This window comes from Olea europaea, unplaced genomic scaffold (genome assembly GCF_002742605.1).
Source record: "Olea europaea var. sylvestris unplaced genomic scaffold, O_europaea_v1 scaffold2715, whole genome shotgun sequence".
Taxonomy (NCBI): domain Eukaryota; kingdom Viridiplantae; phylum Streptophyta; class Magnoliopsida; order Lamiales; family Oleaceae; genus Olea; species Olea europaea.
In genome coordinates, this window is record NW_019245560.1 from 44,321 (window position 1) to 56,756 (window position 12,436).

A 12,436-nucleotide genomic window follows, 5' to 3' on the forward strand; every position below is an offset into this window, starting at 1 on the left:
GGATCCTGCACAACACAACCAGAACGAGAGAAATGAACATTATAATTACTATCAACTAATTGACCAATCGAAATTAAAGTTGTAGAAAGATTGGGAGACACAAAAACATTAGTTAAAGACTCTGAAAGATCACCAATAGCTTTGATAGGTAGTGAACTACCATTAGCAGTATGAATTTTTAGATTCCCATCGTATTCTTTCACATTGGAAAGAGGAATAACAGTGTTGGTCATATGATTAGAAGCTCCAGAGTCGAAGAACCATGGTTTAGACGAAGTTTTATGAGTACCTAACAGTCCAAAAGTAGAGAAAGCAGAATTGATCATCTGTTGTACCATTTGAGGGGTGAGGGTGGATGCAGAAGCAGGATTTAGAACAACGTGCGAAGCAGTAGGCAATGCTGCAGAGCTAGAGGCACTAGTGGAGGCATGATAGGCAGTAGTATGCCTCTTTTCTGGCTGAATGGGGCAAACAGAGATGTGATGACCTTGTTTCTTGCAGTAGTTACAGTATTTCTTAGGACAATCCCGAGAAATGTGACCAAAGGCTTTACAATTATAGCACTGGATAGCACGCATGTCACGACCCTTATTCCTTCCTTATGTTGCATAAGCCACAGGAGCACTGATAGTATCCCTATGCTCCATGGCAGCTTGAGTAATTAGACGTTGCTCCTCACGAAGAAGTTCACCCAAACAAGTATCTAGAGATGGTACAGGTTGATGATTCATTAGATTGGACCGTGTAGCCTCAAATTCGGGACGTAGCTTCATCAAAAATTGATCCCTCTTGCTTGTCTCATGCACTGTTTGAACAGCAGATAGGGCTACCGTGGGAACATTAGCATAAACTATATTTGAATATTCAGTCCAAAGATTTTGAAAACCTGAAAAGTATTCTTCAATCGAAAGACTTCCTTGTGTAAAATTAGCCATCTCATACTTCAATTGAAATCGTCGAGCCATAGCAGCAACAGTTTTGTAAGGTCTCAGATTGAGAATAAGGTGTGGCTCGACTGAACTAAGGATCCAAGTCATAACTAGAGCATCCTTAATTTCCCACTTCGACAAAGCCTCAACATCTTTAGGAGCGGGATCACTACCATCAAGATGTCCCCACAACTCTTTTCCTTTCACAAATAATTGGAATTGGAATTCCCAAGTTAAATAATTTTTTCCATTGAAGCGGATAATAAATGAGTCCAACTTATCAAATGACGCGATGAATAAAATATTCAACCAAATGAAGAACCCATACAAAAAAAAAAAGAATAAACCACGTGCTGAAACTGAAATAAAATAAGTGGCCACAGACTAATCGCCCAACACGTCCAACACGCAGAAGACACCCGACCAACACGCAGAAGACGAAGAAGATAACCACATAAGATGAAGAAGACAACCGCAGAAGACGCAGAAGATGCCGAACCTAAAGTACACAGACGGGCGACCAAACCCACACGCCCAACACCCGAAACGGAGAACTCCTAAAGAGGCACCGACGATGACCGAATACATCGAACGAAGTGAGATTCACAGCAGGTAAGAGCTTAGAACCCTAGCTCTGATACCATGACAAAAAGACTGAACAAATTGCGTGGAATTTCTGTCCAAAAAATCGCCCTTTACATTGTGTTGTGTATAGTATATATATTTACAGTTATTTGATCTAAAAGGAAACTAAATAAATTCCCTGAAAATTAGCAACAAATCATTCTCCCAAATATTCGCCATTATATATGGTAACAGTTGCAGCATTATTCTAATCCGCAATGACCCTATCCTAATTAAATAATGCTGGTTGTTACTGAAGTGAGGGTTAAGCTTAAAGCTCTTAATGAAATTCAGTGCTAAAACAACAGTACCTCTAAAAGTAACAAAGGTACTGAAAGAACTTCACCTAGACTAACTTCGAGGTGGTGCCGCCTCAATAGAGAGTTGGAGTTTCTCTCTCTTAAAAGTTTGTCGAATAGGATAAGCGCAAGGCCATAAAAGCGCTAAGTGAGTTGAGAAAATTGAGAACACGTGATACTTATGTGTGTGTTCTTATCGGTATTGTCACAAGGAATAATTGGTTCAAACTTCCATGCTACCTCTAATTTCGACTTTACTTTGTTTGAATTATACTATGGTTAGATTTAAATCGAAAGATATCTAATTTTTATGCATAAGTGTCGTCTTTTTGAATATGTGATCTTATTGATTTTGAACAAGTGGGGGATTGTTGAATATTTGTTCAAAATCAATGGAATGATAATGGACTCAATTGTGAAATTGGTAGAATCAAAAGAAATTGAAACATGAAAAATTTGATTTTTGCCTATGCATACGCACATGCTTATTTTTGTGCATACGAATGATGTGATTTTTCAAAAATCAGAATTGATTTTGCTTCTACTATGCATACGCACGGTTTATACTATGCGTACGCATAGTGTTAAAAAATAGCCGTTGGCTGATTTTTCAATTTGAAACTTGGGAGCCGTTTTGGATTAAAAGTTGCCACTTTCCATCTTGTTTTGGCACCATTTCGTGATGTATTGATTGAGGCCTATAAATATGTGATGAATGATCAATACAAATATAATTACAAACAAGAAATACATACATTGTTCCACAATTAATCAAATTCATGCTATAACTCATATTCATTTCTTCTTTATTGTGTTCATCAAGTTTTGGCGAAAAATTTCTCGTGCTTTGTTATTTTTTGCATCAAGGGTTGTTAAAATCCTTCAAACCATTTGCCATAACACCCTTAAGCATCTAGAGAGGGGGCAAATATAGTTTGAGGACAACGATCCTGTGTTCAAACCTCAAATTTATTCTTGACGTATTTCGTGATTTTTATTCATAATTGTTTCCATAATTTTGTTTTTATTTCTTCTCCAACCCCTTATTTTCCAACACATGACCCCTTAGGCCCTCACATTTCATTCCATAGCCGTATGTTCAATTTAATTCATAATTGGTAGAAAAACTAATTATGTGGTATTTCAGAAAGGTTGCAAACTTAGCATTGGTTTTCGGATCGAGTTTTGTATTTTCTTGGTTTTAGTATATGTTGACTTCAGTGTTACGAAAAGAATGCTGGTGGCTACTGTGGCAGTTAAAATGGACAGTTACAAATAGTTCATATTTTTAAACATACTAAATGAGACTTAGGCTCCTTTCAACCATTTGGTGTCAATGAATGAAACTGAAAGTTGGATTTACTGCAAAATAGAAGTACAGTATTGGGTGATTCTTGCATGCATTAGAAAATAGATTTTGGTTTAAAAGTGATGAAGGTGTTAATTTCCAACCATATTTTTCTGGTACCTTGCTTGTAAAAATTTCTGTGAAAAGTGTTCAAGGCGGTTTAAATGCCATTTTGTAATTTCTAGCTAGTCAATTTTAGCCCCCGTTTGAACCACATTATTTTAAAAATGAGAATGAAAAATATAGTCGTTATGGACTCCACACAAGAAATAAAAAGTTAAATATGGTGACTTGTTGTGATGTATAACGATCATATTTTTAATTTTAATGAGAAAATAATGGGGCTCGAATAGGGCCTTAATGTAAAAACATAAATGGTATATTTAGTATCATAAATGTCCTCTAGTGATAAATTATCTGGCGTTGTTGACTATCTAAGGTGATGTTATATTCTATATATGCAAACTTACTCCTTTATTCCCCAGAGATCTTTTGAGAAATCTAAAGCGCCATAAGGATGAGGATCTTCAGAAAGGTCAAGCTGTAAAAAATCATAGGTTATGAACCTTTCTAATCACTGTTTTACCATTGCTTATCCATTACCATCCTTGAATTAGCATGAATTTAAGCCATTCAAATAATGCAACTTTACATTGCTTAGAATATGTTTTTACTTTTATTTTATTTTTTTCCTTCTGGTCTTTCAAAGAAATGTAGCAAAAGGGTTCTTGTGTTCTAGACTTTTTTTTTTTTTCTTTCTAATCTTAATCTAATAATGAGGGAACATCTTGGCTCTGTTTTGATTTATTGTTGTTCCCCTTAGCTCTCCATGTCCATTTTCGACTTTACCGAGATGGTTTGCTGATATGATAAACCCCCCATTCGGTTCACTTACACCAGAAGAGGAAAGAATGACATAGAGCAGCCAAGTTAGTTTACATTCCAGAATATTCCATCAAGTCAGTAACTAGAAGGATAAAAGTGTACTAGTGATAGGGAAGAATGTCTATAAAAAGGATAGAGGGAAAGAGAACGGCAGGCATTGTTTGAGTGAATTTCTGTTAAGTTTGGAGAGAACCCAGGCCTCTCGAATTGCCTGTGGGATTGTCATTTGGTTATTGAGTTATTTCCAATTCCAATAATTTCACTTCGTTCCCCTGCTATAATTCAAAGTTCTAGTTCCTTGTTCACAGCTGCTTGAATTCACTGCATTTCAGTTTCACAGGTCAGAGTTCTAACATTTTGGTATCAGAGCATCAACCTGGGAAATGACACTCACGGATCGTATGGATGCGATGGAAACTAGGGTGCAAGGTATGCAAGAGGGGATGGAGGCTATGAGGTCAGAGGTGTCGGAGCTGTTGGAGAAGTTTAATTTGATGATGAAGAAGTGGGATGGGTTGGAACGAGACAGGAAGGAGAAAAGAGCGGAAACAAATTCACCGAACATGACATCAAACCGGGACGATCCACTTACCTCTTAAAGGTCAGGAGAAAATACTGAAGTCAGGGGACGGCGTGATGAAGTTGAACAGATTGGCAATCGAATTCATCGATTGGAGATGTCGGTGTTCAATGGCGAGGACCCAGACGGGTGAATTTTTTGGGTGGAGAGGTACTTTAATATGAATCACATTGCTAATTGGGAACGGGTAGAAGTTGCTGCTGTCTGCTTCGAAGGAGAAGCATTAGCGTGGTTTTAATGGGAGGATAACAGACAACCTATGAGAAATTGGGAGGACCTGAAGCTTTTATTGCTGGATCGTTTCCGCCCTTCTCAGGAAGGGATCGCTCTGTAGAAATTCCTTGCGTTGAACAAGAGAGGACAGTGAAGGATTACCAGAGGCAGTTTGAATTAATGGCTGCTCCCCTACCGACTATCCCTGAATCAGTGATGGAAGGTAACTTCATGAATGGGTTGAGCCCAAAAATATGGGCCGAAGTGAGAATGATGAGGCCCCAGGGATTGGGCCATATAATGGAGTTAGCCCATAGAGTAGAGGATAGAAATGAATCCTTGAAACGAGCCCATCTTAGGGCAGGCCCATTTGTGTCCAAAAATAGCAGCTCGAAATCGGCTTGTAGCCCTAATTCCTTCAGCCCGACACCTGCTCCCTCCAGATGACAGTGATGACACAACAAGGTTCGGGGGTTCCTCTCTGTTCAACAGCTGTTCCGATGCCACGACCAGTGTCGGCAGTCAAATCGGCATCGCCCTATAAGAAACTCACTGATACTGAACTGCAGAGGAAGAGAGAACGAGGCCTGTACTACCACTGTGATGAAAAGTTTAAGCCAGCTATAAGTGTGCCAATAAAGAGTTGCAGGTGCTTGTGGTCCAGGAAGAAGAGGGAGTTGAGCAATTAGAGGCCGTGGGGAAGGAAGAAAAGGATGAACTGGGGGAATTAATTGAGTTGTCCATCAAATCGGTGGTAGGCCTATCAACGCTTCGGACCATGAAATTGCAGGGGACCATTTTGGGGCAGAACGTGGTTGTGATGATTGATTTTAGTGCTACCCATAATTTTATTTCAAATAAGCTGGTGGGGAAGTTGGGGCTGAGTATCACCAGTACAAGTAGCTATGGAGATGGGGTTGGCAGTCAACGTAGGGGGAGTATGTAGGGGGGTGGTGGTGTCCCTACCACAGATTGACATAGTGGAAGACTTTCTTCCCCTGAAGCTAGGATGCACAGACGTCATCCTAGGAATGAAATGGTTGGAAACTTTAGGGAAGATGCAGGTTAATTTGGGAACTTTGACTATGCATTTTAAAGTAGAAGAAGAGACAATTGTGTTGCAGGGGGATCCTAGCTTGGACAAATCACAGGTATCCTTGAAATCAATAGTTAAGTCAATCAAGAATGGAGAGCAGGGGTTTTACTGGAATTAGGGAGTACGGGGGTGGTGACCGAGGAAATGGGGCCTGAAACGCCTGATTTGTTGAAGCAATTATTGAAGAAATATTGCTAGATTTTTGAGAAACCCCTCGAACTGCCTCCAACAAGGACATGAGATCATGTCATCAACCTGTAACCTGGGGCAGCCCCGGTGAATGTGAGACTGTGCCGTTATCCGTATGCTCAAAAAAATGAAATTGAGAAATTAGTCTAGGAAATGCTAGCTGCTGGAATCATACAACCTAGTTACAGTCCCTTCTCGAGCCTAGTTCTGTTAGTTAAGAAGAAGAATGGGAGTTGGCGCTTTTGTGTGGATTATCGTGCCCTTAATAAGGTTACTATACCTTATCGGTTCCCAATGCCGGTGATAGATGAGCTGTTAGATGAGTTACATAGGGCGCGAGCATTTTCTAAGCTGGACTTGAGGTCCGGGTACCATCAGATCAGGGTAAAGGCAGAGGACATACCCAAGACAGCTTTTCGAACCCATGAAGGTCACTATGAGTTTCTGGTCATGCCATTTGGGCTGACAAATGCACCGCCAACCTTTCAACATTTAATGAATGAAGTCTTTCGACCATATTTGAGGAGATTTGTGCTTGTTTTCTTTGATGACATACTGGTGTATAGTGGGTCAATTGAGAAACATCACCAGCATCTGCAAATTATTTTGGAGAGCCTACAGGAGCATAGGTTGTATGCCAATGTTAAAAAATGTGTATTCAGCCAGCCGAAAATTGAGTATTTGGGTCATGTCATCTCGAAAAAATGGGTGGCGACGGATCACAGTAAAATTGAAGCAATGATCAGTTGGCCCACACCTCGCACCATCAAGGAGCTTCGAGGGTTCCTGGGACTCGCAGGTTACTACAGGCAGTTTATGGAGGGTTTTGCTAAGATTGCCTGGCCTTTGACCGAACTTCTTGAGAAGAATGGGTTCCTTTGGAGTGATAAGGCAGAAACTGCATTCCAAGCACTGAAGGCAGCCATGAAAGATGTGCCAGTGCTTGCACTACCCGATTTTTCTCAGCAGTTTGTCATTGAAATTGATGCTTCGGGGTATGGATTAGGAGATGTTTTAATGCAGAACCATCATCCTATTGCTTACTACAGCCATGTCCTTCCAGCTAATGCTCGTTGAAAATTGGTCTATGAGCGGGAATTAATGGCTATTGTATTTGCGGTTCAGAAGTGGCGGCATTACTTGTTGGGACGGCATTTTGTGGTGTGAACTGATCAAAGAAGTTTGAAGTTTTTGTTGGAACAACGCATGGTTTGCGAAGAACATCAAAAATGGTTAACCAAATTACTGGGATACAGCTTTGATATTCAATATCAACTCGGGGTGCAGAATAAAGCGGCAGATGCACTTTCACGGGTCGAACCCAGCATATGTAACATGATGATTTCTACTCCTAGGTCACTGCACCTGGAGGAGCTTAAACAAGCAATAGCAGCCGATGAAGTGTGGGGCAAAGTGGTGACTGAGATGAAGGTTGGGCTCCAGTCTAAACCGGGATTTACATTGACAGACGAATTACTAAGATATCAAGGGCGGGTGGTCCTTTCCAAGAACTCTCATTTTGTACAATCATACTGCAGGAAAGCCATGATCCTAAGGTAGGTAGACATCTGGATTTCTTAAGACATTTAAACGGGCTGCACGGGATGCTTATTGGTTGGGAATGAAGAAGGACGTGCGAGACTATGTGGCGAACTATGCCGTTTGCCAACAGAATAAATACCTGGCTCTATCTCCCTATGGACTATTGCAGCCCTTGCCTATTTCGGAATCAATCTGGGATGACATTTCCATGGACTTCATTGATGGACTTCCTAAATCTGGAGGGGTAGATACCGTGTTGGTGGTAGTGGACCGCTTGAGTAAATATGGACATTTCATCGGCCTAAAACATCCTTTCACAACTCCCGAAGTCGCCAAGTTATTCATCCGAGAGAGAGTTCGTTTGCATGGGATGCCCCGTTCAATTGTGTCAGACAGGGACCGAATTTTCATGAGTAACTTCTGGGTAGAATTGTTCAAAGCACAGGGGACTATTCTTAAGCATAGCACCGCATACCATCTTCAAACACGGAAGTAGTTAACCGATGCCTTGAGACATATCTAAGGTGTTTTGCTTCGAATAAACCTGGCACTTGGAGTCAATATCTACTGTGGGCAGAGTTTTGGTACAACACATCATTCCACACTGCAACCCAACGTATCCTATTTCAGATTGTGTACGGTCGGGATCCTCCATCAATATTACAGTTTGAGAAGGGTCTTACAGCCAACTCTTCTTTTGAATCTGCAGGAGCTTAAGGCTCAACTCTCTAAGGCTCAACTGAGGATGAAACAATTGGCTGATGGGCATCGGCGTGATATTCAGTTTGAGGGTGGTGACTTAGTGTACCTTAAATTGCGTCCATATCGGCAGAAATCTGTGAGAAAAAGGTCATGTGAAAAGCTGCCCCCAAGGTACCATGGGCCTTCTGAGGTTTTTTCAAAGGTGGGCAGTGTTGCATATAAACTAAAATTGCCTTCCACTGTAGCTATACACCCCTGCCCCCAAGGTACTATGGGCCTTCTGAGGTTTTTTCAAAGGTGGGCAGTGTTGCATATAAACTAAAATTGCCTTCCACTGTAGCTATACACCCGGTATTCCATGTGTCTTAGCTTCGTAAGGCAATTGTTACCTCTCAACCTATCTCCTCCCTTCATCCACATCTCAGAGCAACAGGGAATCTCATCACTGAACCGGAGGAAGTCTTAGCTATTAGAACTAGTGTTGCAAACATGAATCATGAGCCAGAAGTTTTGATCAGGTGGAAGGATTTACCAGAATTTGAAGCAACTTGGAAACCTTTTGAGACCATACGCCAGCAGTTTCCTAGCTTCCACCTTGAGGACAAGGTGGATTTTGGGACGATGGGTAATGATAAACCCCCCCATTCGATTCACTTACACCAGAAGAGGAAAGAATGACGTGAAGCAACCAAGTTAGTTTACATTCCAGAATATTCCACTAAGTCAGTAACTAGAAGGGTAAAAGTGTAATAGTGATAGGAAAGAATGTCTATAAAAAGGATAGAGGGAAAGAGAACGTCAGACATTGTTTGAGTGAATTTCTGTTAAGTTTGGAGGGAACCCAGGACTCTCAAATTGCCTGTGGGATTGCCATTTGGTTATTCAGTTCAATAAAGAGTTATTTTCAATTCCAATAATTTCACCTAGGGTGCGTTTGATTGCAAACATGAAATTGAAAACGAATTCCAGGGAATTGAATTGTCTAAAAATTATTTTCTTGAGAATTGTAAATTATTGTGTTTGATTGATATAATTTTCTACGTGAAAAATGTTGAAATAAAAGTGTTTTTTTATGTTCGTTTGACTTTGTTTTACATGAAAATTGTCAATTAAAGAGATAAAATTTACTGGTATTGAGTATGAAATTTGTTTTCATTGCGAACAAAAAAAATTCAAGAAAATCATCTATCTTGTGGTGTTCGTTTGTCTTTGTTTTACATGAAAATTGTCTGTAAAAGAGAAATATTTTTTTACAATAATTCTTAGAATTTATTTCCATTGCAAAAAAAAAAATAATAAAATAAAAAATTATTTAAAAAATCGCTACAGTAACCGGGAATCCCAATTCTCACCATTTTGGTGAGAATTTCAATTCCGTGATTTCATGGAAAATGGTGACGCGGCAAGAAAGTGAGAATCTCAATTCTATGAAAAATTTTGGATAATCAAACAACCAAAAGTTGGAAAATGGAATTTCTATGGAAAAAGTGGAGCAATCAAACACTATCTTAACTCCTCTGCTATAATTCAAAGTTCTAGTTCCTTGTTCACAGCTGCTTGAATTCACTGCATTTCGGTTTCACAGGTCAGAGTTCTAACATGATCATCTCTCCTCACCCTGTTAAGGCTCTTTGGGACAAATCACTTGAATTATGATTCTCGCTGCAAAAAGCATTCTCAAGTTCTAACCGACTTCAACAGGTTCGCTTTGGATTCTTACATATAATTATCATTTGAATTCTATGTACGGCATCAAGACAGCGTTGTGAAAGAAGATTCGTGCCTACAGGAACCAGTTAGGTCTTTATTCAGTGGTTCTGATAATTTAGTCAGCGAAGCATACTCTGATCTAATCGCTTCCTCAAAGAAAACATTGGATTCCATACCGGAGTTAGAACAGGTGCGACGGTGGAGAAAAATATCCCTATCTGAATTAAGTAAGCACACACAATCTTCCTTATTGTCATGCAATCTCATCTCATAAACAATTTCCCATAGTTTTACTTTGTAATCGTGTTTCTTTTGACAGGCGCTAGGTGAGAATAATCCTTCAATTGCTCGATCCATAGATGGTATGACATGTCAATACATATTTGTTTATTTTATACTGATACCTAATTGCTAAAAATACTTCTCATAAAAATTTGTTGGAACTGCTTTGCTGTTGAGACGTCATTTCCACAAAGAACTTGTACAGTATATTTACAAAGCTTGGAATGCACTCAATGAAAATTATTGGCTAAAACCTATGTTGTGTCTTTTCAGGATGTAGAAAATCTCAGTCATTTAAAGGGACCAAAATTTAAATCTGCTCTCCTGTAAATGGCTCATGTCTCAGCAACTGAGTCTCAGTCCCAATAAGCAACATGAATTCTTTTCTTCATTCTGTACAATTTTCTTTAGGACATTATGCATATGTAAACTGTTACTGTTCACTTTAATTCCTCTGCGGAGGATATGATGTCTTCTTTTAATTTGTCATTCATGATAACATGACAAAACTAATAAGTGGTTAGTCTTATTAATTTTTATGCAAAGAATATATCGACTCTCAGTTTTTCTAGTTTGATTGAAGTGAATGAGTAGAGAGTCTCTATCTGATTGTGATGGTACAGTTATGAGTCATGATGCAAAGGTCGTTATGTTGTGGCTTAATATGGAACTAATTTAATTTTTTATAGTTCTTACTCCTGCTGTTGTTAAATCTGGCCATGTACAGTATCACTTTATTAAATTATTATAATTGATCAGTCAGCCTCATATATGCATGTTACCGAATTAATCCGTTTCTTTACTTTCTATGTTTTCGCGCCTCATTATTTTAATTACTGTAATTACAAAATAACCATCTTAGGATTGCAATACTTCCCAAAAATGACTGCCCCAACAATTTCTATAAGAATTGAGTAATATTTCAGGATTCAATGTTTTCCTGTCTTTTATGTGCTGTCCACGAATAATGGTCTCCTCAAAAGATAAACATTTTATTCCAAAAGTATGCATCCTTAATTACATCCCCATTACATAATTTCCTTTTTTCTTTCAGTGCATAAAATTTTCTGGAATCTTCTCTAGTTTGGCTACCCTGGTCAATAGACTGTTGGAATAATTAATAATTTCATACGTGGGCTTTACATTCAATTGCAAATTTTACGGGCTAGATGTATGGCTCATAATGATATTTGTGTTTGGGCCAAATTTATTAAGTGATCAATTGAGTATTTTACATCTTACGGGTTGTAATTAATTTGATGTGGTAATTTAAAGTATGTGAGCCAAAAATAAACCCTAATTTGAATTTTAGTCGTAATGGGACGGCTCAATTATTTCCTATATAAATGCTAGGAATTTACCTTGTCCACAATCAAGGGGTTAAGTTAGTGATACTCCTTTTGTTTGGTATACCTAATCCTAATGAATTTAGGAAGTCAACCCTCTCCTCTCCATAAGTTTTTTATTGGCTCGCCCCATTGATAGCTAATACTTTTGTGAGGAACAAAGAGAGGAAGATTTTGACTGCTATTACAACTATCATTCATATCAACAATGGCTTCCGCAGATATGAATTCGTTTCTATTAATTTATTGGATTGTGATTATCGATTCTTAACATAATTAAAAATAATTATTAACAATTGGTATCAGAGCAGCATGTTAAGATTGAAATCTTTCATGAATTTTTTTTTCTTATCTCATTTTGAAAAAGGTCTTCTGTGCATACATTAAAATTATATGTGTCATTGAATTAATTCGTATTATCTTATTTTGAAAAACGTCTTCTGTGCATACATTAAAATTATATGTGTCATTGAATTAATTCGTATTTCCTTCACGTGGTTGAGTAACCCACAAGTAGGAACAATAAATGCTTTCCCTCGCCCCTTGGAGCACAGCTCAACCGGTGGATCAATCAACATTGGCTTGCTTCCAGTGGCAGGGTAGAGAGTTCGATTCGTGGTGGGAACCTGTGGCCAAAAAATTGGTATGGAGCAATCACTGTGGAGGAAGGTTTCTTGTGCGCAGAAGTGTA

General features: G+C 38.9%; 1 protein-coding gene and 1 long non-coding RNA gene across 2 annotated transcripts; both read left to right on the forward strand.

The window, feature by feature from the left end:
• Positions 1-7,784: 7,784 nt before the first annotated feature.
• Positions 7,785-9,085, forward strand: LOC111383553. The gene is made up of 4 exons (XM_023007669.1): positions 7,785-8,118; positions 8,230-8,321; positions 8,415-8,609; positions 8,777-9,085. Exons 1-4 carry the CDS (start codon positions 7,785-7,787, stop codon positions 9,083-9,085), a joined length of 930 nt encoding a protein of 309 aa, XP_022863437.1.
• Positions 9,086-9,945: 860 nt separating this feature from the next.
• Positions 9,946-10,491, forward strand: LOC111383551. The gene is made up of 3 exons (XR_002700760.1): positions 9,946-10,108; positions 10,197-10,344; positions 10,437-10,491. It is a non-coding gene; the product is annotated as an uncharacterized LOC111383551 (long non-coding RNA).
• Positions 10,492-12,436: the final 1,945 nt, after the last annotated feature.